At 38.2% G+C, this 27,421-nt stretch overlaps 1 protein-coding gene across 2 annotated transcripts in view; it reads right to left on the bottom strand.

Moving 5' to 3' along the window:
* Positions 1-27,421, bottom strand: part of ZNF277 (zinc finger protein 277) — a 170,846-nt gene that overhangs the window by 84,508 nt on the left and 58,917 nt on the right. For both annotated transcript variants that reach the window (XM_001366319.5, XM_056799557.1), the window contains exon 2: positions 1,600-1,795. In XM_001366319.5, the coding sequence (XP_001366356.2) occupies positions 1,600-1,795 (196 nt within the window). The remainder of the gene's footprint in view (positions 1-1,599; positions 1,796-27,421) is intronic.

The raw sequence follows: 27,421 nt of genomic DNA, 5'->3' as shown, positions 1-27,421 counted from the left end.
TTAAGCACTGTCTATTTAAATTTCCGATTCTACTTTTGTTTTCATTTTTTTGAGTGGCTGCATCTTGTGGGTGATTGATCCCAACAGTTATTTCTAGACTCTTAAGCATGGAGCCCTAGTAAATAATTCATATATGATTATCTACCTCCCCTCTGCCCCCTATTGATAAAAAAGATCAATAATCCTGACAAAGAATTAGGGAAATAGATAAGAATAGATCCAGTTTCTTAACTACTATATTGTAGACATTGGGGGAAAAATGCAAACTTGATTAAGACCTTAGGTTATGAATTTTTAGGAGGAAAGAGAAGAAAAAAATATTGTATCACTTAACTGACCATCAGTGTTAGATGATCTCTGTTTCTGCAAATCCCAATGGAATTTAATATCAGCAGGACAGAAGAAATTAGAAGACAGAAATAATTTTACACAAATAGAAAAGCTGTCATTAAGGATTATAAAAGAATGGCATAGTTACCTGATAGTTTTCTAAAGTATTACCTGTTATGTTATTAATGCAGCTAATCTGACCCTTTACCTTGAAATGGAAGCTCCCAAATAACAAAGGTTTTAAGTTTGATTACAAAGATCTAGACAGCATACATACACGAGGAAATGACTGGAATGTGTGCTATGTTTCTATACTTAACTGTAAAGGAGAGGAGAGATGGGGAGAGAAGGAAGTCTAGGAGGAGAGAGATGGAAACCAAGACCAGACAGAAACAGAGATTCAAAGATACAGACAGAAAAAGATGCAGATGCAAAGATAACAAGAAACATGGAGACAGAGAAAATGAGAGTAAGATGCTGACAAATAAGGAGTAAAGATCATAATTTTTCATAAAATGCCATCTACCCAGAAGATTCCCAATAAACATTTGTTGCCCACTCTGAAAGCAGGATTAGAAACGGGGTTTAATAATTAAAAGGACAAAACCAAAGGCTAGAGAACAGCACCTTTGGCTATGCAGGTAGTTCCTATCTTCAGGACAAATGGCATCCTGATATTTCTGAGTCATTTGATTGGTTCTCAAAAACCTACTTTTCCAATAAAGCGTTTTAATGGCAGTAAGCATTCTGGGGGCAATATACAAAAGCCCATTTTACTCCTCATCAGGGTAAGGCAACCTGTCATAATGGAGACAGGAATCTTGAGTTATTCATAAGTGGAGTGCTGCTAAGACAGAGATGGTCTGTACTGGGAAATATACACCATCCGTCCAGCCAAGAGGCTCAGAAAGAGCTCCGACAGGAAGACGGACTCCAGCAGACAGATGGCTTCAAATAGCAACATGTGTAAAGAGTGTGACAGGGAATATTACCAGCTGGTGGGCAAGTGACCTCATTTTCAGGGTTATCAGAGAGTGATACATAGTCAGCAATACAAACAAACACACATACACGCTAGTAAGCAATGGAGTACAAGGAAAACAAAATGCCCAACGACTGGAAACCTCCAAGGGAAGGGCTGCCATTTGCCTTGGCTCTTTTCAGTTGACATCACTATACGTCCACAGATACATGCACGTGCAGAGTGTGGAGGCTTTTTCCTCCAAAGAGAATCTATTTTACTCCTCCAAGAAACGAAAGGAAATGTACCTTCGGAAATCAGCCACCAGCTTGACATCAGCTATGACAATCTTGTGCTCAATAATCATGTGCTTCAGAAGTTTGTCTTGTTCAAGAAAATGTTCTTCGCAGAAGATACAAGGCACAGATGGGGAACCTTCTAAAGTGGTGATGCCACCTGGACTTTCTGGCAGGGAGAGAGGTTCCAAGATACAATCCCTACTGTCTGGGGGAGAAAAAAAAGAAAGAAGAAAAGCTTAATAGAATTTTAGGATTGATGATTTTTTTCACCTCGTGCATTAAAACAACCCTAAAGATAGTTGTTCTGGCAATAAAAGGGGATAGGGGAGAGACTGAGTGAATGAGAGAGGGGACTTTTTATTTTATAGAGCTTTCTCTCAACTGAAATGAAGGGCATAGAGCATGCCTGGCTCAAACCTCCCAGGCTGTGCTTGCTGGCTTGCATTGGGGAAGCCCATTTGCTTGGGCAGCTGTCCAAGGGTTTTTGTTGGCAGCTGTCCAATGGCAGCAATCCCAGGGGCGCACCTGGAGGGGGAAGGCTGCTTAGTGCTGAGTTAGGGTTGTAAGGCCCAATTGTGACCCAGGGAGGAGGGTCATGAAGTCAAGGGAAGGACGCAGATGCCAGGCAGGTCCTTTAAGCTGCTTCCTGCTTGCACCTGCAGTTCGCTTCCTGATTGCACTTATTTGCCATGAGACAAATGGGAAAGCCCTTGTACCAGGCAGGAGTGCCTGTGCATGCGGAATGGACCACCCAGCTGACAGGTTTCTATGTTGATTTATGCCTATCTATTGCTTGATGAATAATCATGCATCATGATTAGAAGATGTGCACTGTGTGGAGTGGAGATTTTTCCATCTTGCTAGCGACATCGTGGCTCCAGCAACTGTCCACTTGAAAGATGGGGGAGACTAGATGGGAGCACGGGACACCAGGGTGGAAGCCAGGAAATGGGGCTTTGTGTGGGGAGAGGCAGGCAGCAGGGACTGGTGAGAAGTCCAGGTCTGCTACCCTCTGGCTGACTAGAGAGTATTTAGTAACCAGGCAACCAGAAGGAAATGCCTGGCATCAGAGGGAGCTGAGGTACCTTCATACCCTGGAGGCAAAACAGTGTTTCCATAGACAATAAACTCTGGAATTAGATTAATCTTAATTTCCCCCTCTTTCAGACTTCAGGAGCAATGAATAGCTTACTAATAATGTGTCCAACAGCATATAGTTAGAGATGAAGCCTTGGCAAACACTGCTGAAGAGATAGAAACTAGACCCTTTCTGAGAAAGAAAGAGAAATAATTTTAATAGTGTAGGGGGATTCCCACCATTTCAATGGATGATGGGCTAGAGATGTTAACAGGAATAACAGCTAGTATTTACATAGAGCTTTAACGTTTGTAAAATGCTTTATAAATAACTCATATCTTTATAATCACCCTGGAAAATATGTATTTTTACTGCCCCTATTTTGTATTGGAGGAAACTGAGGCACATAGAAATTAAGTGACTCCCAGAAAGACTGAAGTCTTTTTGAGCCCAGGTCTACTGCTCCATCCACCTAACTGCTATGGATTTGCAGTTCCTTCAATAGTGTCAGTTCCTGTGAACCATGCATGCACTCTTGCCCTTCTGATTGTGATTCCAGAGTCTCTTCTTCATCATTCCCACTGAGTTTATTCAGTCTGCTTAGATTTATAGAGCTAACAAAAAGAGGTCATTTTAGCTGGTCTTTATCACCTTCCTAGGCAGCTTAGCAAGATCTCTGTTGAGTTCTCTATGACTCTCTTGGCTCCTCTCTAGCTTTCTGGTAGAACAGGATGAAGAAATTCAATTTCAATTTGAATCAGTAAATGTTTATCAAGCAACAAAGATGTTGTAGTTAGACACAGTTAGGTGGTGTTGTGAGTTAATATAAACATTCTATGTGAAGCCCTTTTAAGCCCCATTTTTCATCAGTCTTTCTAGAAGTTATCTTTATCTGTTTCTGTTTTCTTCCTTTTGAGCAGAAGCACTGGTTCCCTGCTTTCTACAGATCATAGTTTAGCTGATGTAACTTAGGTAGGTGCCATACAAAAATAAAATTTTCGTTTAACTTTTTTCCCAAATCAATTATATTGGGGTCTTCTGTCCTCTGAAACAAATGATTTTTTTTTTTTGGTCAAAGGAGAACTCAACTGTTTTTGCTATTATATCTCTTTAAAGATATTCTTTCTCTTTCTCTTTTGTTCTCTCTCTGTCTCTGTCTCTCTCTTTTTAAAGGATTTTCAAGGATAATTTTGAGAGGATGATATGATAGAGACAGCTTCAGAGGTTCAAATTTTGTCTTTGGTAATATAGTCTGAGTGACCAAGAATAAGTTTCTTTAGTTCTCAGTGTCCCAGGAAATTCTCGAAGACTAAATTGGATAATAATTATATCTGGGTAGATAAGAGTTTCCTGACTGTGAGTACGCTAAAACGATGAAATCATAGGTCTGAACTAAAAAATTTTGGCCAAATAGGTTCTCTTGCTCCTCTCATTCACCCACCCCAAATGCCTGTCTGCAGATGACTCTTCATAGATTATCACTTTGAGGGCAGGAACTATGTCTCATTTAAACTTATCCCCCTTCCTCAGCACATTGTCCCTCCAACAATTCACTGTACATAGTAGGTACTTTTAAAAGTGTATTAAATATAGAGGCAGCTAGTTGGCTCAGTGGATAGAAAGCCAGACCTGGAGACAGATTCAAATCTGGTCTCAGACACACTTTCTGGCTGTGACTCCAGGTAAGTCACTTAACCCCTACTGACTACCTAGCCCTTACCCCTCTTTTGCCTTGGAACTGATACTTAGTATTGATTCTAAAAAAGGAGTTCCCCCCCCCCTAAAAAGTACAAATGAATGGATGATAGACTTCTACAGAATAAGGGTGGATCAGACCTATTAAATTAGCATCTGACAATGAATGAGACTTCTGCAAAAGAACTTTGTGTCTTAGAGAGAAACATGGATGACTAATACTTTATGCCAGTTGATTTATTCAGTAAAGTTTTTCTTAGTTAGGTTTTAGCTACTTCCAGGTAGACCACATTGATTCACACTGGATGGGACAAAATTCTTAGGTAAGAAATGTTTATCCAATAAAACGCAGGAATTACATTTTCATGATCCATCGCACCTATCAAAATACCTGTCCTTGCATATGTGATTCCAGAATTTACTTATACAATAGCAATGGTCAAAAGAATCAGTGTCTTATTATTAATGGAGATGGAGGGCAATGGCTCCTCTTATTCCAAAGCTCTTTACTTGAAGGGACCTCTCTAATCTAGTTGAGAGAAAAATATGACTCCCAGTAGTGAGCCGGCAAATGCATTTCCTGTGATCTGTTTCCAAAGATAAGAGGTCACACAATAATCATAAATAGCTTACAATATAGAGTACATTAAGCTGTTTATTTTGATCCTATGAGGTAGGTAGAATGATGACATACTATTTTTTCTTTTAGCCTTTACAACACACGCAACATTTTCCAAAATAGGAAAAAATTCACCTTAGTTTGTTTTTTTTAAATCACTGGTGATACAAAAATTAATCAACCAATTACAGTCCAGAATAGCTAGGAAAAGCACCTGACCACAAAACAGGTGATTCCCTTATTTTAATGCTCTTCTATCATCTCCATTAATCAATTCTGTGCCAAAAGAGAGAGTGAAATCCTATGTAGATGGAAGAAAGTTGGTTGCTTTGGGAAGGAAGATTTATAGCACAATACATTTAGGGAAGGAAGGAATCGTGGACACCATCTAGTTTAACCCCTTCATTTTATAGATGAGAAAACTGAGATGTTTTGTTCAGGGTCATAGAGGAAAGGAACCAATACACCTTTAAAATGAACAGGAATTAATTTCCCATGGCAGCTAGATGGTGCAGTGGATAGTGCCAGATCTGGGATCAGTTAAGACTCTTCTTCCAGAATTCAAATCTGGCCTTGGAAACTTATTGGGCAAGCCACTTAATCTTGTTTGCCTCAGTTTCTTTATCTGGAAAATGAGCTGGAGAAGGAAATGGCAAACCACTCTGGTATCTTTCCCAAGAAAACCCCAAATAGGGTAAGGAAGAGTCAGACACAACTAATAATGGCTGTAAAACCAAATTATTTTGGAACAGAGAATGTGTCATATCCCCTTTTCCTTGTGTAACAAGTGAACAAATGGATAGAGGAATAAAGAAAAAGCTTTTATTAAGCACTTATAATTGTGCTATGTGCTGGGGCTACAAATACAACATGAAGACAGTCCCTGCCCTCAAGGAGTCTACTTTCTGAAGGGAGAGAGAACACATATAAAGGAATAGTGGCAAGGAAAGGGGCTGCAGGTCACCAGGCTGGGGAGTAGGTTTACAGAGAATTACACTGACACAACCCATCCAAGAGCAATGGCAGACATGATTCAGTTGTGGTTCATCAATCCAGAACTACAGGTGGGAGGCTGAGAGGAAAGCTGTAGTAGTGATATGGTCCTTGAGGGAAATGAAAACAAACATGGTGGCTGATGCTTACCTAAAAGGAAATCACTGGTCAGGAGAAGACCTCCACTGGGACATCACTCACTCCTCCAGTGGAAGTTCTTTTAGATCATGGTCTCCAGTGGGGATAATAAAGGGGGAAGAGGAGGAGGTGACCAAAGAGGAAGTATATTCAGTCAGTTTCAGTCTTTTCTAGCTCTTTGTGACCCCATTTAGGGTTTCCTGGGCAAAGTTATTAGAGTAGATTGCCATTTCCTTCTCCAGCTTATTTTATAGGTGAGGAACTGAAGCCAACAAGGTTAAGTGACTTGCTCAGTGTCACATCACAATTAAGTGTCTGAAACCATATTTGAACTAGGGAGAGAAGTCTTTCTGATTTCCGAACTCAGTATTCTATCTATTATACCATGTAGCTACCTGTTTCAGACAGAGGAAGGTTAAGTGGTTTAACCCAGGTTCACCCAGCTATTTGGTATTTAAGGTGGGATCTGAATTCAGGTCTTCCTGATTCCAGGTCCCAAGTTCTATCATTGGACCACCTCTCTGACCAGGTGGCAGATTTAGATATTAAAGTTTTGAAGAAAAAAAATACCAAGGCACCAGGTTTTCCACGCAGTTTCTCATTAAATCTATATTCAAAACATTTCTAGCTTAGAGAGACAGAGATGTCCAAAATGGCATAACTGCCATGGCTTCCAATATGGCTCCCTGCCCTAAGATTTCTGGTACCATTTATAGGAATAGTGAACAAAGAAAACCTATCTTAAAATGCAGTCTGGGTCAGCATTCTAAAACTGAGTGACCAAGTCACTATCTCATTCCCCCTGGATGACTGACTCCCCTTGAGGATCACTGGGGTACCTCTCAGAGATGTATATCAAGAATCTAAATTAAATAATAGGAGACTCTGAAAGCCTCTCCAGTACAGTAGAAGAGAGCACTTCCCATGGGGTGGAACCTTGTCTAATCCCTTTAGGGGATAAAAAGAGATTACTCTTTAATCCATTCACTTAAAGAAAGGCCTTTTTGTCCTCAGCCTATCACCTACCAATCCAAGGGGCTTTCCCCTGGAGTCTGGAAAGGGCTTTAGAGAAAAAATATTATTATAAATGACATTTTAAATAGACTTCCGCAGAATGAAACTAAGAAATCTCTTTGTTCCAAACATTCATTCTGAGTGTGAAAAAAATGGAGGGGGACTCAGAAAGGCCAAAAGCACATAGCTAATTTTATTCAGAGGCAGGACTAGGGCTTGAGCCTAGTTTCAGTAGACTGCCTGGCCAGAGGCCCTTCTTCATAATGTTAACTCCTCATTAGTCAGATTTACTACAACAGATCTGTATTCTTGCCTAAAGGGAAAATGTGTTTTTTTTTCTGGTTTATTTCTGCTTTGTTTTACAAACCAACCTGTTCCATACTGATGCTTACAAAAAAAAAAATCAGCAACTATGAAGAAAAGGTCTTAAAAATTAAATTAAACATATTTTCCTTAAAAATTCATTGATTAAAGATCATCTCTCTAAAAATAGCTTTCTAGTAACAGGATAGAAAATTGTTTTTTATCAGGAGACAGCTAGGTGGCTCAGTGAATTGAGAGCAGCAAGGCCTAGAGAGGGGAAGTCCTAGGTCCAAATCTGGCCTCAGACACTTTCTAGCTCTGTGACCCTGGGCAAGTCACTTAACCCCCATTGCCAGGAGAAGACTCATCTTCCAGAGTTCAAATCTGGCCTCAGTTCTGGGTGACCCTGAGCAAGTCACTTCACCCTGTTTTCCTCAGTTTTCTCTTTTGGAAAATGAGCTGGAAAAGGAAACGACAAATCATTGCAGTATCTTTGCCAAGAAAACCCCACATGGGGTCACAAAGGGTCAGCCAGGACTGAAAGAAATGACAAATGTGCCTAACCTCCCTACCTGGAAATTCTAGGTTGGTTACCTAGCAAAGGAAGGAAGCAGGATTCAAAGGCTTGAGTTTCTCTCATTCTGTAGCCAGGACAAATAGCCCTGACCCTAGGTGAAGAAATCAGACTGGGAGGAGGAGGCTGGGCTAGACTGGCAGAAGAAGGCATCTTAGAGCAGCCTTTTGAACAGAAGGACTGAGACCAGATTTTCTACAAATAGCTCTCTCTTATGAAAAACCTTGGTCCTAGGGGGGTGTGGGGGGGGGCTATCTGCTTTCAGAGAGAGGAAGGCCCACTAATTCTGGAATTTAAAAATGTAGGTCAATATATGTCCTCTGTGATGCTTACTCTTTTTGACACAGGGGCAAATTAATAAAGCTGCCTGGGCCTTAGTTTCCTTATTTGTCAAATGTAAGGTTTGACAAGATGGCCTCCAAGTTACCTTTTATTTTTATTTTTTCAAATTAAATTAAATTAATTAATACCCCTCAAAATTTTATTTAATTAATTTCCCTGAAATTTTTATTTAATTAATTAATTTATAATTTTTTCCCGTGGTTACAAGATTCTTGTTCTTTCCTTCCACTACCCCTCCCTCCCTCCCATAGCTGACACACAATTCCACTGGGTTTTACATGTGTCCTTGATCAAAACCTATTTTCATGTTGTTGATGTTTGCACTAGGATGATTATTTAAGAGTCTCCATCCCCAATCATATCCCCATCGAACCATGTGATCAAGGAGTTGTTTTTCTTCTGTGTTTCTATTCCCACAATTCTTCCTCTGAATGTGGATAGCGTTCTTTCTCATAGGTCTCTCAGAATTATCCTGGATCATTGCATTGCTGCTAGTAGAGAAGTCCATTATATTGGATCCAAGGTGCCTTTTAGTTAAAGATCTCAAACATAGGTTTTTTTGTAATCCTCCTTTCCAGTTTTTCTTTCAAATCCTTGACTATGAGAGCATTGGCTATTTTTACATAAGTCTTTTCCTGTCCCTTCACTTGGATAATTCTGTTATCTTAGTTCAAATAGGGAGGACTTGGGGTTCAGAGTTTAGCACTGGGTTGGGTGTCTCAGCTCTGTCACTAACTACCTACGTGACCATAACAAGTCACTTAATCTTTAAATTCTCTGTTTTCTTAGCTTTACATCAGGGGATTGGAATCCATCATCTTTTCTTTCCTTTTTTAAGGAATCAATCCTGAGCACTGGTCCTAAGGCAGAAGAGCCCTAAGGAGGGTTAGGAGACTATTGCCCAGGGTCACCCAGCTAGGAAGTGGGTATCATCTTTAAGACTATATCTAGCTCTGTTATTTTTGAGAGATCCAATAGATGAATAAATAGGAATGGCTCCTGACATCATGGGTGGTCTGACTATTCTAAGGCTTCAGAAATCAATACTAATTTAGGGAAGCTGAATTAGGGAGATAACTGGGGCATCAGGCTTTGCCCCAGGATGTACACATGGGTATGTTTCTTCTCCATGGTCCTTTAGAAGGTTGCCTCACTCCCAGACCCATTGCTATGAAATCCTATTCTTAGAAGCCACTTTCCCTCCGAGCCACACCTTTCTGCTTCCTACCTAGAACTGGGAAGTACAAAAACTGTTATCTCAGCTGTGAGGGACTCTGAAGCATGGCCATCCCTTCTGGTCTGATTTCACCCAGGATGGAGGATCTTCCATACTACATGACAAGTGTGAGGATCGCCAAATATGGCTCTCATAGCATCAATTTTAGGTTACTGAAAACACAGTGCTACATTTCTCCTTTAAAAGTGACAAAACTCTAATGCTAAAACAGAATCAGGTTTCTTTCTCAGTAGTGTTTAAGAAATACGAGAAGAAGGAAAGTAAGAACTTGAGTAAAGCAACTGAACTGGCAAGTCAGCTTTATTTTATCTCATCTAGATTACCCACGCAGCTGGGAAACCAGTGTTTTTCTTCAGTTAGTTTATACTGTGAAATCAGGATTTGTCTATGAAGGAGCCAAAAGATGAATGACTTAGGTAGATCTCGAAGGGCCATTTGAGGTCATCTAATCCAAACCCTTCATTTTATAGATGAGGAAACGGAGACTCAAAGGCAGCAGGTGATGTGTCCAGCTAGGTGGTAAAGGGGATAGTCTGGAGTTAGGAAGACCCATTGTCATGAGTTCAAATCTGGATGCAGGTATTTACTAGCTGTGTGACCAGAGACAAGTCACTTAATTCTGTTTGCCTCAGTTTCCTCATCTGTAAAATGAACTTGAGAAGGAAATGGCAAACCATACCAGTATCTCTGCCAAGAAAACCCCAAATAGGGTCATGAATAATCAGACATAATTGAAATAAACAAACAACAAAAAGAATTTGTCCAAGATCACGCAAATAGTAAGTGGCAAAGCCAAGACCTGACTTAGGTCTATGTATAATAGGTCCTTCCACTCCAAATTCATTATATTCTTTTCACTGAGCCATCCTGCAGTTGTTTAAGGTATTGTAGCTTATACACATTTTACAGGATTTAGACTTTAGGCAGAGAACACAAAAGTAAGAAATAAAAAAAGGCAAATCCTATTTTAATAGTAAGCTCCTTTTTAATAAGTGATAAACATTTGGCTGGCTTGTAGACCAATGAGAATTCTTTTAAGAGATTGTTACATCACGCTTTAGTAAAGTTATGCAAGATGAACAGGACATTTCTTGTTTATAAAAAGAGTCAAATACATTCGTTTGTATTCTGTTCTGTAGGGAGCTTTCATTTTTTAAATAGTCAATGCTTTTGAGAGATTTGGGATCAGAGAAGGCTGAATGCAAGTCTTCAAATATACTATCTAGCTTATTTTATTTAATTGATATTAGTAAAATACACTTGTTCACACACACACACATGCTTTAACCACCCATGATTCTTTCCTCCAAACCCCCAAAATCATTGCAATAGAGAGACCTGAGAAAAGAGAACTATGAATAGTTTTTAACCAACTTTTTGATATCAAACATCAGAGAAAATAAAATACAAAGTAAATATAATTAATCAATGGAGTACAGAAAACCACATAAACAAATGAAGACTACATGGCTTCTTCAGTAAGATTGGCCCTGTAATCAAAGTAAAGGAGAAAACTCAATGTGTATAAAGAATGTATACTGAGATACAGGTAGGTGGATAGAGAGGCAGGGCTCCAAGATAGCCTCAGGAACTTCCTAGCTATGTGACCCTGGGTAAATCACTTGATTCCAAATGCCTAGTCTTTACTGTATTAATATCAATTCTAAGATACAAGGCAAAAGTTTAAAGGAAAAAAAATGTTTACTGCCATTTTCTCTTAGAGCCATTTTGCTGATTTCCACTCTGGCATTAGACCCAAATGTAGGAAGAAGCAAGTGTGCAGGCTGAAGTTCAAAAAGGGAAATGTGAAGCAGAAGTCCAAGGAGCCTGACTGTGGCTGACCACAGAAGTCACAGAAACAGAGATGGTACACGGGACCAATGCTCATGCCCAGCTAAAGTCTCTGGAGGAAACGTACCAGCTTTCCACCTTATCTGGAGCTTTGTCTACTACTTAAATACTCTCTGACAGGAGAATTTCTGCCTTTTAATTCCATCAGGAAGGTCCAGCCACCTGAAAGCTTTTCACCTAAACTTATGACTCAGACCAGAGACATTTTAGATTCATTGCCTTCTTTGTGGCTAGGCATAGCTTTTGTAAAATGATCTTTTTTTGGGGGGGGGAGGGGCTGTAAACAAATCTACAATGCTCAGACTATGACTTGCAACTAAATGGGCAGCCATTAGAATCAGTCTATTACATAAAACTTGGATAGACCCAGCAGATAGAAAAAGAGATGGGTCCAAAATTGAATAGAAGAGCACATTGGGTTAGATATGAGAAATTGTAGTAGGATTCCAGGTTGTTTCTTACCACAAAGGTTCATTTTTAAATGAGAGCTTCTACCTCTCCCAAGATAGATTTCTTTAATTTAATTATTTCTTTAATTATGAATGTATACAATAAACAATAGCAGCAATAGTAGCATGTTTCTTTGGTAACAATAGAAATTATGGATATTTTCACATAATATAGTTGCTGAATATATCTCAAGATATAATTTATAATCATTGCTACTATGAAATTAGTAGCAGGCTTATTAAAAGTAACAGGTTTGATTAGTACTAATCAGTAGCAGTTTTATTAATCTAGTTAATTGACCTGCCATTAGACATCTTGTGATAATAATCTTTCCAATCAGACACAATAACTGGCTTCCTTGGGCACCTGGCAAAATAGTCCTATGTATTTTACTTTATGCATATGAGAAGGGTTATTTAGGCATCACTAGACTGACAAAAAGAAGATTAAGAAGCTCTATTTTAAATCAATATTCTCCATATTCTATATGTTTGTGATTCATAGAACACTATGATCTCTGAACATTCAAAACTGCAGCTGGTCCAAAGGGCACCAGAGATATCCTTGATGAATATATGTAAGCTGTAGTGTATTTCCAAAAATGACTCATGCCCAAGAAGTGGCATAAGAGTCATCATCAAGATGTGTGATGGGAAAAAGAAATGGGCCACTAATGGAGCAAGAGTTAGGGATAAAAGATACACGGAGTAAATGCTGTACTGATGAACACAATCATTTAATATGCCTAGAAGAAGATGCTAGCATAGTTCATCTGTGGAGGTTTTACAGAAGGATGAGGAGAAAAATTACACGGGATGAGAAGGTCTATATATATGGATGGGTTTCCATCTATAGCAGTGGATGAGAGGATGAATCTACAGAAATATCAACATATGATAGTGATACAAATTTACTCTCTTTGTTGAAGAAATACTAACAAGAATCTTAACTCTCATTTCCAAACTGCTTTAGAATTTACAATGCATTTTTCTCATAATAACCCAATGAAGTAGCGTGGGCAAGATAGATCCATCCATCCATTTATCCTTCCATCCAAGTGTCTATTTTCATGACTAAAAAAAAAAGGTAAGGGAAAAACAGATTGAGAAAAATATTTTTCACAATCAATATGACAGCTAAATGTTTGGCAGATAGCATTTACAAAGTACTGATAAAAAAATCTACAAAAGCAATTTCTACTTCCCCAAAATTCAAATAACTGTCAACAACACAAAGTGAAAACATAAATTGTAAATAAATGTGGGAAAAGCAGAGCTATGAGAATAGCAAACACAATGGTTACAATTACCTTTAAAAAGTCTATGATATTTACAACCATAAAGAGCGGGAGGGATTTTAGACCGAATTACTGAGAAGGTATAACTGTAATTAATAAACACTGAAGCATGCTGTACATTTAAAATACAAATAGAGTGTTCAATAGGTTCTTTTAATATGCCCACTCTACATTACCAAAGAATTTTTGGAGCATGCAGAGATGGAGTTTCAATAGTTTTTAAGGCTGAGTTTCAAGGCTGGAAACAATGGTTTCCACTGGGATGCCTTCTACCCTTGAGTGGGGGAATCTTTGACTATCTCCCTTCCACCAGCAGAGGGCAGCTAGTAGCTAGAGAAGGAACATTCCACTACAGGGTCTGCTTTGAGAAGATTTTCAGCAGTAAACTATGAAATAAAAATGGGAGTTCCAATCAAACCTCAGTTAACCATAAATTCAATTAACCAGAACAATGAATTTCACTATTATTTGGGATTAATGGAGGTTTTGTTGAACAGAATGGATGTGTTTACCTGGCAATGTCCCTTTCACAAAGTGAAGTTTAAAACAAGATCAATTTATTTCTAACATGAAAGAAATGAAGGGACATGGATACTTCTTTTTATAGTCTATGCTTCAGTTTTCTGGATATTAAAATGTAGGGAGAGAGAACAAGAGATGGCTGTCCCCAAAGGCCAGTAGGTCCTGATTTTGGAATTATGCTCTATAATTCCATTTTCTAAATGAATTTTTGTCAAGTAGAAGCTTTATAGTATATCAGGTGAGGTTGAGTTTAATAGGACTTACTGGATTTGAACTGACAGGAAATTATTTTGGAATAAATCCTCTAGTCATTTTTTTTTTTATGAATCGGGTCAATAGCTTTAAAAATCATAAATCACCTGTCCAGTACTCCCTATTAAGTATAATTAGTGCCTTTGACAGAAACATAAATTTCTGAGTTATGGTACCAATATATCTCCAAAATGTTAAGTAGTTGTGCTATCTCTCTTAGACTTTCATTCTACTTTCACGTGTTCAACGTTTTAATTAGAAAGTGTTTTCTCAACATAAAAAGTGATTTTGTTTCTATGGTATAGGTTAATGGTGATATTTTTCTAGGTACAGGTAAACAAAAACTATGTAAGAAATGTATGTGGATATTTTTATATATAATCACCCAATGTTCCCAAGATTTTTAGGTCTATATTCTGAGTCTAGAGTAGCTATATTTTGTATAATTATATACAATAATGGCAAGTGGTCTACCATAAGAAATATAAGTATCATATCTATCCAATAAATGACCAGATTTTTTTCCTGCAAAAATATGGTATCTTAAAATGAAACAACTTATTTTAGACCTGTTAGAATCCGTCCTTATTCCCTTCAAGTCTCAACTCATGTACAATCTTTTAAATAAACCCTTCCTGGGTCTGCCTCACTGCTAATTGTGCACAAGCCCAAACTATCTTGCATTTGTTTTGTTTATATACATATATAGAGACCTGTTTTCTTCTCCTATAGAAAGTAAGTTCCTCGAGAACAGGAACTGTTTAATTTCTGTCTTTGTATCTTCAGTGCCTGGAATAGTGTCTAACTAACTCTTTTATTTTTTTCTTGATTTCCAGTGGAAAGACTAGTGGATTTATTTAGTGAATTCTGAAAATGACATTTCTATTGATGCAATTGACCAGAGGAGGATTCTCCATGAATCCACTAATCCGCACGTCCTTCTTAATAAATGATTACTGATTGACTAACAAATGGGCAGCCTATTTAATTATTCTTTTCCTCATGGATTGCAATAGTTAAAAAAATTCTATACCTAGTGATCTATTTTCAGTGGATAAGTCTCTGTAACTTAGATGGCTGGGTCTTGGACAATACATTCATGTATGGCCAGTATCATACTGAAAGCCTCTCTAGTTTTCAAGAATGTATTGGATCTCTTGCACAGCTGTTCAGAATGTAGGATCACTTCCATATCACATTGAGTCACTAGAGTAAGAAGTGTTTTGTGGAGGTCTTTTGACTATGATGAAGTGGATTGTATGTATGAAAATATATACATGTAATCAATTAGGGATTCTTTAATGAATTTTCTTAAGAGGGAAAAAAATCATTGTTATCAAAGAATTCTTTGTCACTGTCTTTTAATGAGGAGTCTTCTGGCAATAGTCTCACTGCTTAGATACTAAAGTTTCCAGATCTAGCCTTTTCCATAATAATGTTTATAATTAATATTACAAAGCAAAATCATTTTCCCTTTAGATCATTAATGCTTAATATTTGGTGGTATTTTAAAAAACAGATAAAAGAAGGGAAGTACCCCCAAAGGGAAGACTTGGGCTTTCGGTATGGAGAGAGGGGGAAAGAGAGGAGAATCCCCCTCCCACAAAGCGGGGTACAGGGGAGACAGCAGGTGCAATGGGTTGGCTCAGAGAGAGGAGAGGGGGTTTGAAGATTTTCCCCCTTCTACCTTCCCTCCTTAGCTAAAGCGGTTCTCCCCAATTCACTCTTGTCCCTCTTGTCCCCCTTCCACTACTCGAGACCAAAAAGGTCTCCCCTTGATCCGTTCACTCACACTCAGCTTGGGGAACAGATAACTTAATGTTAACTCAATCAGGTAATACAAAAGGAATAATGGGCAGGGAAGAATGGGAAAAGGAATGTGGGAAAAGGGGGTATCTGTCTCTATCTAAACCCTTTTCCTCCCTCCTCAAGTTTGGGGGGAACTCAGGCTTTGGCAGCCTGAGCCCCCTGAGAGAAAGTCAGGTTGACTCACCCCTGGGCAACAGGAGCTGAGGCAAAGTCTGCTCAGGTTTCTCTTCAGAAAGTCTCTTCAATTGGGAAGTGTTGGGGGGGGGGGGATTTTCAGTCACCAGCAGGAAAAGTGGGTGACCCTCAGGAGAAAGTCTTTACCTTCTCTCTTTGATGTCTCAAGATGGAGAGACCCTCACTGCTCTCCAGCCAGAGTCTTCTCTCCTCCAAAAATTCACTCCTGCGGCCCCTCCCCCATCAAGGTGATCAATTTCATATACTCTTCAGTTTGGCACTTTTTCTCTAGGGCCAGCCTCTATCAGAGTGGATTCAATTGACTCAGTTTAAATATAGGCTAATTTGCTCACTATTTGTATAGTCTTTCTTGAGGCTTCAGTTGCCTTCACTCTAAAACAAGGGAATGTACTTGATGATTGCTCTGTCTGTATCCATAGTATGAAATAGATTTTCTGGCACTGTGCCAAGAGTATTATTGAGATACCAAAATAAATTTAGGCACTTCCATTGAAAAGGCGTGAATTAGGGGAGGTTAAATAGCCCAGGGGAGTGCCAGGAATGGGGATGTGAGGTCCTAGATTTCAATATGGCCTTAGACACATCCTAGTTGTGTGACCCTGGGCAAGTTTCTCAACCCCATTGCCTTGCCCTCACTGCTCTTCTGCTTGGAACTGATACTATTGATTCTAAGACAGAAGGTAAAGGTTTTAAGAAAAAAGAAAAGGCATGTACTCCAAGACTGGCATGATAACAGGACTTTAACAGATTAACCATTAAGTTTTCTTTTAATACTGGGAATATACATGGAAGAGAGTATGGTCTTATAGTTGGGAAGCTGGGTTCAAGTTTTGATTGCTATATGTGATATCTATTACATCTTAGACAAGTTCATAGGAAAGTCCATGAGACTATAAATTAAAGACAAGTTTCTGATATGCATCATTGGAGAGGATTTCCATGCTGGAATTTCTCTATGCCAGTGAGAGATGGTACAAACAAGGCATTCTAGACAGGGAATGTCAGAGCTAGAAGAGATGGTCCCTTGGAGATGATACTAATTCAAACTCCTGTATTTTTACAGGTAAGTAAATAAGAGGATCAGATAGTTGTTGTTTTTTTTTTAATTGTTACTCTTCTGGATCTTTAGAGTCAATGACCATCAATTCCTTTCCTTGACAGAGAATTTACCAATAACATCCTTCTGCCACTTTAGCCAGGAAATACTTTTATTCTTTCATTCACTCTAAACATATTTATTGACTGTCCTATTTATTCAAAGCATTGTAGAGAATACAAAAGTGAAAGAAAAAAAGAGAATGACAGCACCTACTCATTGAGGAATAGGAGGGGAGAAGAGATGCTTCACTAAATAATTGTAACATGAGAGATGCTACACTGTGATCGAGTGTAGTCTAGCAATTCTAAACTGGTTTGTATGTAACATTGAGCAACAAGAATGTCTAATTAACAACAGCACTAGATTTACTTCTTGATTTCAAGTCACATAGCAGTCCCTGGGGGCAGGTGGCCTGGTCTCAGTCTGGGGTCCAGCATTTGATAAATTGGTACTTTCATAGTTCTATCTTTATCCTTATTCTCCCAGCTGCTCTACCAGCTTGAACTCTAGTCTCTTTCTCTCTGTCTCTATCTGCTTCTTCTCTCATCTTTCTCCCTCTTCTTACACAAAGATGTAATGAAGTGTTCTGATGTATTAAAAATTCTATGTTTATTGGACAATGATACTTCTCATGTTTTAATAGACAAATTTTAGCTTCACAAATTGGATGCTTCTGTCTCTTTGGGGTCAGATTTTCTTCTTCAAAATATTAATTTACCATGTAAAATAACTTGAAAAACTATCAAATGATCAAAGGAGAAAATATTTGAAAAACACTTTGCAAAACTGAAAGTGCTATGAAAATGTTGGTAAAAAAACTGTTTGGAATATCGATATTATTTGTTTGTAGCTGTTTTCACATCTATCAACACCTGTAGTTCAGTGTTGTAGGCTATGTCTCCCTCCCATGAGCAAAACAATTGTGTACTGAAAGAAATACTTGACTATTATTAGTTTGGTACCTTCAGACTTTCTTTCATTGACTTTTTTTTTGAGGGGGGGAAGAGTAGGGTACAGGGAAGGCAGCTAGACCTGAGCTTTCACTGCCATAGAGAACTCTGGATGAAGAGATTAATTTTTATTGGCACCTACTCTACAGGTCATAGCCTTTCAGATCTGTCTGGAATAAAGAGAAGCTTGGTGTCTTCCTAAGGTCACTTGGCTAGGACATGCTTGAGGCAGGACTTGACCCCAGGTCTTCCTCACTCAGTGGCTATCTACTATACCATGCTGCTGTTCTTCACTTATATATCTATTTTAAAATTGCAAGGACCTGTGATTTCATTCGTGTTCTTCCTATTGCCAAAGGTTGCAACCTTTCCAAGCCCAAGTAAAAAAATTTTTTTTGTGAGTTGCAATTTTGGAAAAATGTCCATCACTTGGGGGCTAAACTTTTAGGACTGAATGTTAGCTGGGTTTTTACTCAGATTGTAGGCAAGAGCCTTAAAGCCTGCTTGGCTTGGTAAGATTTGCCAGAGCTTGTGTTTTATTTAAAGGTACAGCCTTTAAGAAAACAGGGACACCCTGATGCAAAGAAACTTCAGGAGACAAGATGTTAATGCAATTGCTGCATATTACAAACTATTCATATAGGGCAGCTAGCTGACACAGTAGATAAGAACACCAGGTCTGAAGTCTGTCAGGAAGACTCATCTTTGTGAGTTAAATTTAGCCTCAGACACTAAATGTATGACTCTGGGACAAGTCACTAAACCCTGCTTGCCTCAGTTTACTCATCTGTAAAATGAGCAGGAGAAGGAAATGGTTAACTACTATGGTATCTTTGCCAAGAAAACCCCATATGGAGTCAGGAAGAGTTGGACACAACTGAAAAAACCACTGACCACCACAGCCAAAAACCACTCATTACTCCAGCAAACAATGAAGAGAACTGGAACTGGGGAGTGATAGAGATAAACTAATAGATATGTAACAGTAATAAGAGATATCAAAGTAATGAGTTTCTCGTCAATATCTGGCGACTCAATCAATCACAGACAGGGACCAAGAGAAAAAGAGCAATCCAAATTTGTTGAGCAGTCAGTTTAGGCATTGTGCTAAATACTGGAGATACAGAGAGGCAAAAGATAATCCCTGCCCTCCAGGAAATCATGATCTAATGAGGAAGGCAACAAGAAAACAAATATTTACAACAAGAAAACATAATATAAATAGGAAGTAATCAACAGAGGAAGACACTAGGTGGGAAAAATTCAGAAAAGACTTCCTGTCAAAGGGAAGAGTTTAACAGAAGTTTGAAGGAAGTCAGGGAAGTCAGGAGTCAAGAGCTAAGGAATGAGAGCATTCCAGATCTGGGGACAGCTACAGAAAATGCTCAGAGTCAAAAGATGGAGCGTATTTTCTGTGGGACAGAAAAGAGGTCATTGCCACTAGATTGAAGAGAATGTGATATGATACACAGTGTAAGAAGACTAAATTCTCAGAGTTGTACTTTCTTTGTAAAATGAGGGAATAGGACTCATTTAGCCCTAAATTCAATGATGGATAAAAATCACTGAAGATTCCCAGGCAATTAACTTCGGAAGAATGATTCATGAAATAAAATACCTACATTAAAGTGTTAGAAGAGGATCTTAAAAGTGAGGAAACCACCTGAGATAATGAGATTAAAACCAAATACTAAAGTAACTGTTTACTTGAATCATTAAAACATTATCAATTTACTTTTTATAATCCCCCACCGGATGTTCACATAAGCCACATGAAACAGATATGCATACCTTCATTATCTTCATAAAATAACACCAAGCAACCAAGCTAAGGAAAAATTTGGGACATGGCCTAAACATTGTAATTGTAATCCATTCACCAAGTATGGGACCCTTTGATCTGAAGAAGTAAATTGATTATAGAGTTATTTTTTCCTGACCTCAAAAAATTAATACAGACAGAATAGAGAAAAACTTAGAAATGATGAATAATTGTCTCAAAAGTCAGTTAGTGAATTCATCTTTCTCTTTTTAATTAAGAAAAAGTGATAAGCTCACATTTCTAGTATTCTCAAACTGATTGCCGATTGTCATAAAGCTCCAGATAGCAGGAAAAGAAACAGCTCATGAAAAATCCCTGGAATACTCTTTTTACAGCATACAGGACCTCAGATTTATCATTAAAAATTACTTTGGAGATCATCATCTACCTCTCTTATGATCAAACTCACTTATTTTATGAATAAGTAAACTCAGAGATTAATGAATTAGGAAACTCGGAGATTAATGAATGAATGAATTAATGAATAACAGAGCCTAGATTAAAAAGCCAGGTCTAAATTCTAAATCCCTGTTTCTTTATTCTGTCAATGAACCATACTGTAAGAATATAGCAAGTTGCATTATTTTCAAGAAATCTTCATTTGGGTATTCTGTTCTCCTTGTAGTCTGCTTACACCCTTTTTAATGGATATATTCCTCATTCAAATGAAAAAAAATTTTTTTTTTGTCTTTGTGTCCTCATGGACTAACTCAGTTCAGTGCATTGGAGACCATAATTTCATTGATTTAGAACTGGATGGGTCCTTCAATGGCCATTTAGGCCAAATTCCTCATTTTACAGATGAGAAACTAAGAGTTAAGTGACTTGCCCAGGGTCACACAGCTAGTCTAAAGAGGGATTTAAGACCAGGTTTTCCTGGCCTGGAGTTCTAGAACTTGGCTATAATAGTCCTGGGAATTTTAATGTGGGGATCTCTTTCAGGAGGTGATCAATAGATTCTTTCAATTTCTATTTTGCCCTCTTGTTCAAGATTATCTTGTTATCTCCCCCTCCCCCCATGATTTCTTGTAATGATGTGCCCAGGTTCGTTTTTTGGATCATAAGCCCAGGTATTGCTGACTGTAGGCTCAGCACTCAATACATCTGGTAGAGGTTTAATAACTGTAGGCTGACTGATTTTTGTTATTGGAAAAGAATTGTTCTTTAGCATGTGTAACAAAACCCCAAATACTAAGGAAAAGGCTGTGTTGGATTCTGCTTTTTTAAAAAATCTATAAGTAGTACTAATTTCTCTCCTGGGGACCAATCTTTATCCTTATCCCTTTCTCACCCTTTTGTGTTGTTCTTTTGGCAGTTTCATTAGTCACAAAAAAAGAACTGCAGTGACTCAGGATGAGTGAAACCTTCCTATGACTCCAATGAGGGAATTTTAAATTGGGCTGTAAAGCAAATTACATATGCAGCATCTCTTAGTCCTACCACCCACCCCCAGAAATATATAAACAAAAATCACCGCCTGCACAAACAAGCAGAGGAATACATTTAGACTTATCTGAAGGAGGCTCAGACAAGGCCAGAGTTTTTACGAAAGTTACCTTTTCTAGGAAAGGAGTAAAGCACTGCTTGTTGCTTAAGAATTTCAATCATCTGTGAGTGGTACACAGTGAAAGCCTTGGAAATTACTGGCCTGGGCAAGCTGCCACGACTGCTCTTTGGGCTATTCCAAGGATCTGGTTCTTCAGGTAGCCTGCCCAAAGTCAGTGCTGGTAGGTGAGGGAATCTCGTGCCCTAAATTAGAATATTTCTGTCTACCATCACTCTGCTTGCTGGTAAAAACCTGGGATTTCTACTCTAAAGATAGCTAAAGTAAAAAATCTTTTTTTTTAAAGTGGTTTTCCCATATGACCAGCTAGCACAATTACTGACTTCTATAAAAGCTGGACTATTGCCCAAACCTCCAAGTGGCTCTAATGCTTGCTTGCTCTATCTTTCATCCACAGTGAAAAGTGCTAGTCTTTTTTTCAAATTACCCTATTTCTTTGTGTACAAGTTACATATTGCAGGAAAATGTGAGTTCTCTGAGAGCAGGGAATGACTTGTTTTTGTATCCCCTTCATTTAGCCAGTGCCCTGCACATAGTAGGTGCCCAAGTCTTTTGTTATTAATTATGAAAAGAACCAAGGGTTTTGACTGTTGTTAAAATAATTTCTGGGTACCATCAAGTAGGTAAGAGAAATTGGAAAAGGGAAGAAAATGAGATTCACAAATTAACAGTAGGTCCATTGTCCAGCTCTAACAACAATGCTGATTTCATCTTTTGAGGGCTTGAGTTCTTAATTTGGGGTTCATGAACAACAACATCATCATTATTATAATCTCCTCCTCTTCTTTTGATAATTGTGTTGTTGCTGTTCGGTTGTATCCAGCTCTTCATGACCCCATTTGGAATATTCTTGGCAAAGATACTGGGCTGGTTTGCCATTTCCTTCTTCAGCTCATTTTGCAGATGAGGAAACTGAGGCAAACTGGGTAAAGTGACTTGCTTGAGATCACACAGTTAATAAGTGTCTGAGGCCAGATTTGAACTCACCAAGATAAGTCTTCCTAACTCTGGACCCACTCTTTATCCATTGCACCATCTAGTTGCTGCAATAATTATATTTTGATTCAACTGATTTCCTTTGAAATGTTATATGTTTAGTTTATGCATTAAGTAATATTATTCCGACAAAGTGTCCATAAGCTTCACTAAACTGTCAAAGGGAGCTACCAGGAAAAAAAAAACAACAATAGGAAAAAAAGAGGTTAAGAACCTCTTTTTAGGGAGATTCTTCCAGGAAGCCTCCTCTTTTGGGTAGAGAGATTAAGTACACAATAATTACGGAGAAAGTAAGCAAGGCATTTACTAAATGCTTAGTGACTGATACATAGAGGGGGCTGGGAAGACAGAAATATATGAAGATGTTAGGTTGTTCAACATATACTATACAGCATGGAACTGAACATTAAACACAAGGGATGTTTTTCACTTTTGTTAGGTCCAGATGCCTGTCCTAGCATGCATTCCTTTCAGAATAGAAGCCCAAAGAGCAAAATAGAAGGGGTATTCATCATTATGTATTAATCCTTACCTCCTTGCTCCCTCATCTCCCCAATAGCACAGTTGTAGGGACATAGGGACTTGATCTGTGATTTTAGTGGCAACGGAACTTTGGGAAGACTTGTTTCCCTGAGTTAAAATCTGGCCTCAGACACTTACTAGTTGTGTATCCTGGGCAAATTACTTAACCCGGATTGCCTCAGTTTCCTGATCTGTAAAATGAGCTGGAGGGGAAAATGACAAACCACTCCAGGATCTTTGCCAAGAAAACCCCAAATGGGATCACAAAGAGTTGGCCATGACTGAAAAACTACCAAACAACAACAATAATCAATATAAGCCAGTACCTTCTCTGTTAACTAGCCTTAAGGAAATGAAGTGAATGATCCAGGGTCATAAAGCCAACATGCATTAGAAGTAGGAGACAAATCTCAGGCTTCTAGGACTGCTTTTTAACCACATTATCAAGATTTATTTAGTAGCCATTCAATAAATTTACAAATTATTTGTCACAGGTAGATTTTAGTGTTAGATAGAAACAATAATTTATTTTTTAATGTTCAGGAATATATATGCACATATATAACATATTCACATGTGTATGTATGCACATTTATTTATTTTAAGGACAATGACAGTGGCAAAATTTTAAGGACACTGACAGTGGCAAAATCTCAGTGGCAAAATACTCTGTGAAGTATCTGTTCATGCATTACTCATTTTAACAAATTTAATACAAAGAAACCTCTGGAAATGACTTAAGTGGTAAGCTTGAAAAAACAACTTCAGAATATGAACAGTGGTTACTTTCCATCATTTATTTATGCCAAAGCTCTTTAATCTTTCACTGTAATAGGATTGAACATCACTTCAATGTTCCCAAAGTGACAGATTTGGGGGGGGGGTGTCTAAGGAGAGGATGTTATAATGTCAAGCTAAAGTGAAATATTGTCAGGGTGTATTTATATAGATCATAATACAGTACTGAAGTGAAATTAAGTAACACCATTTGCATTTATTGAAACTAGAGAACAATGTCAAAATGAAATGGAAGTCATCAACAAATTATTTTTTAAAAATCTCCTCCCATACAATTATTTCTTTATAAAACTGTCAGAGGGCACAGGGAGGGTATGGACTGTTGGAGGCTTGATTGCAACAAAGGGAACCAATAGGATGGTTAGATAAAATAGGTTCATTTTTCAATGCAAGGAAGTATCTATGAAGTGTCTACTCTGTTGTTGTTCAATTGTTTCAGTTATATCTGACTCTTTGTGGCCCATTTGGGATTTTCTTGACAAAGATACTGAAGCAATTTACCATTTCCTTCTCCAGCTCATTTTACAGATAAGGACACTGGGGCAAACAGGGTTAAGTGACACATAGTTAGTAAGTGCCTGGGGCCAGATTTGAATTCAGGAAGATGAGTTCAGGTCCAGCACATAGCTGCTCCAAACACTAAGCTAGGAAGTAGGAATTGCAAAGATGAAAACCAATTGCCTTCAAGAAAGCTACAATCTAATAAAGCGATGAGATGCTGGCACGGCTAAAGATGATCCCAAGTAGAATATAAGACAAGGCAAAGAAGGAGCATAAACAGAACACTATAAGAGTTTGGAGGAAAGTACTTTGTCCATCTTGAAACCCTATGATAAATCTGAGTTACTGTTAATTTAAACAAGGAATTATAAGGAGGAAAAGGGAAGAGATAAATTTCAGCTAGGGGCTAATGAGGATGAGGAAGTACCTGAGTGGGGTCTTGAAGAAAGAGATTAAATTTATAGATAAGATGCAAAAGGAGGTTCCTTTCAGCTTGGAAGTCTTTTGGGGGCCAGAAAAGACAAGATAATGGTGGAAAGAATAATCCAATTTAATGAGGGATCAGTTATTTTTTTTTTTAACTCTTACCTTCTATCTTAGAATCAATGCTGTGTATTGGCTTCAAGGCAGAAGAGTGGTAAGGGCTGGGCAATGGGGGTTAAGTGACTTGCCCAGGGTCACCAGCTGGGAAGTGTCTGAGGTCACATTTGAACCCAGGACCTCTTGTCTCCAGCCCTGACTCTCAATCCACTGAGCTACCCAACTGCCACAATACTTAGTCTTAATGACTATTATAGGTGGAAAAGGTATGAATATAGGGAATCTATCACACATGCTTAGTTGCTGCTATATTGCTTTTATTTAAATTTTTATTTAAATTTTTTTATTTTTTTACTTAAAATTTTTATCTTAATAACAAATTTCCACATGAGTTTTTCAAAGTTATGTAATCCAAATTGTTTCCCTCCCTTCTTTCCTATCCACTCCCAGAGCTGGCAAATAATTCAATCTGGGTTTTACATGTATTATCACGTAAGACATGAATTACTTCCTTCTTGGTCATGCTTTGTCCTGTTTCCACAGCACAGGACTTCACTACAGACTGTCAAAGGAGGTCTATAGAAGGGAGACAGATACCAGTACATGAACTGCTGTCTACTTTTCTCCCCAAAGCCTGGGCCACACGACACCATCCTTATTACTAAGGGAGACAGAAGGGGAACCATAATAATAATAATGTCATTGAAAATGTACTGATAGTAGTCATACTGGATACAGGCTCCTGAACTAGCTCCATGGTGACTTTAAATTTCACAAATAATAATATTGGATAACATTTATAATGCACTTTAATGTTTATAAAGTGTTATATATATATCATTTGGGCTGGTGTCCTATAACCTTCCTCTATGATAGTAAGAAGGCTTGTCATTTTTCTTCTTCCTCTGTACTCATGAAGAAGGAATAAGCAGGGAGGTAAAGATATCTTCTGGAACTTCAAAACTTGGAGAACAGACGATAGCCAATGTTCACGTATCTATTCTCCCAGAAATCAGATCATGACTGACAAAGGATGAGCTAATCTGACTAGAATACTCTAGCACTGAAGGAGGCAAAACACTGGTTTTATTGGCTTCTAGTCTAAGCACACTATAAGTAGATTTCCTGTTGCTCAAATCAGATCAGAGGCTACACTTTTATTCTTCTACATAGAGCCAAATATGGTCCACTGATTTGGTTTTTGAGAAAGATAATGAAAAGGCAATCCTAAAAGAAGAACAAGTAGGAGGCAATAGTCTGGGGGCAATAGTTGAAGACCCAGGTTGTTAGAAGGGAGATGAGGGGTAGAAAAAAAGGACAGATAAAGGAGAATAACCAATAAGTTAGTAAAAATGGACCAACACAGCAACAGAGGCCAAATCAGTATTTCCTAGGAATTAAACAAAGATGCTAGGAAAACCAAACCAAGAAATAATTCTTAGGCTCCTAATAAAGTTGAAAGATTCCTTGGGAATGTCTCAGTGCCAAATAAAAATAAAGTCTTCCGATATGATCCTCTCTAGTGAAGTCCAATTTGATGCCTCATAATGGTCCAAAGAAAACCCTGGCACCTAAAAGGCTATACCAGCATAGAACAAGGTTTTGTAGGTGCAATCAAACTGGAAAGATTAAGTATAGACCTGGCAATAGAATGTGCAATTCTTGTCCAAAGAAGGTCAAATATGCTCACCACTGGGCTGCAATGAATATTTGACCCATAGAAATCTCAAGGGTCGTCTATTAATTCATAAATAGGGTTCAGATCATATTTGTGAAGGTGTAAATCCTCCCATCCCCAAGTATAGATACTCAGAAACACAGAATTTGAGAGTTAGAGGGATCTTAACAGCCATTTAGTACAATTCATATAGGAATCTATATGGAATATAACCCACAAATGGTTTTCTGGTTTCTTGCTTGAAGACCTTCAAGGAAGAGGGACCTATTACCTTTGGAGGTATCCAATTCCACTTTTGAACCATGTCATAAAGTTTTTCCTGAGACCAAGACTATATTTGTCTCTTTGAAACTTCCATTCATTGCCCCAGGACCAAACGGAGCAATTACAATCCCTTTTTCATGTGGCAGCCCTTTAGATATTGGAGGAAAGTTGCCATAAGCTCCTTAAGTGTCCTCTTCTCTAAGCTGAATATGTCCAGTTCCTTTTACTGGCTCTCCCTCATGGGAGATGGACTCAAGACACTCACTTCACAGTTCTATTTTGTCCTCTTCTCACACTCTGTCCGGTATCTATGTTCAGATGGGGTTCAATGAGGGCAGTGTAGGCGGGATGTTCACCTTTCTGCTTTTGGAAATTGTACCTCTATTAGGCTCATTTGTGTCCCCCTCCCTTCCTATAGTCTGAGTAATTTTGAAGGAGGAACAAGGCAAAATGGTAAAAAAAAAAAACCTATTGAAATTTCAAAACTGGGAATGAAAGGAGCACAATTAAATTGAATAAGACTGATGGAAATATAAGGAACTCATTGTGGAGAAATATAAAACAACGAGGCTGGGAACAACAAATTCCATTAAAAATGAATACCCCCTTGGAAGTCATTGGCTATAAAACATTTAGCATAGACGAATAAATGGTTAGTGGAGGATACAATTCCAAAATCTTTAGCTCACTGTTTAAGGAACAAAATAGAATTCTAGGATGTTTATTAC

The sequence above is a fragment of the Monodelphis domestica genome, chromosome 5, assembly GCF_027887165.1.
Source record: "Monodelphis domestica isolate mMonDom1 chromosome 5, mMonDom1.pri, whole genome shotgun sequence".
Taxonomy (NCBI): domain Eukaryota; kingdom Metazoa; phylum Chordata; class Mammalia; order Didelphimorphia; family Didelphidae; genus Monodelphis; species Monodelphis domestica.
This window is presented reverse-complemented; position numbering and strand designations above follow the sequence as displayed.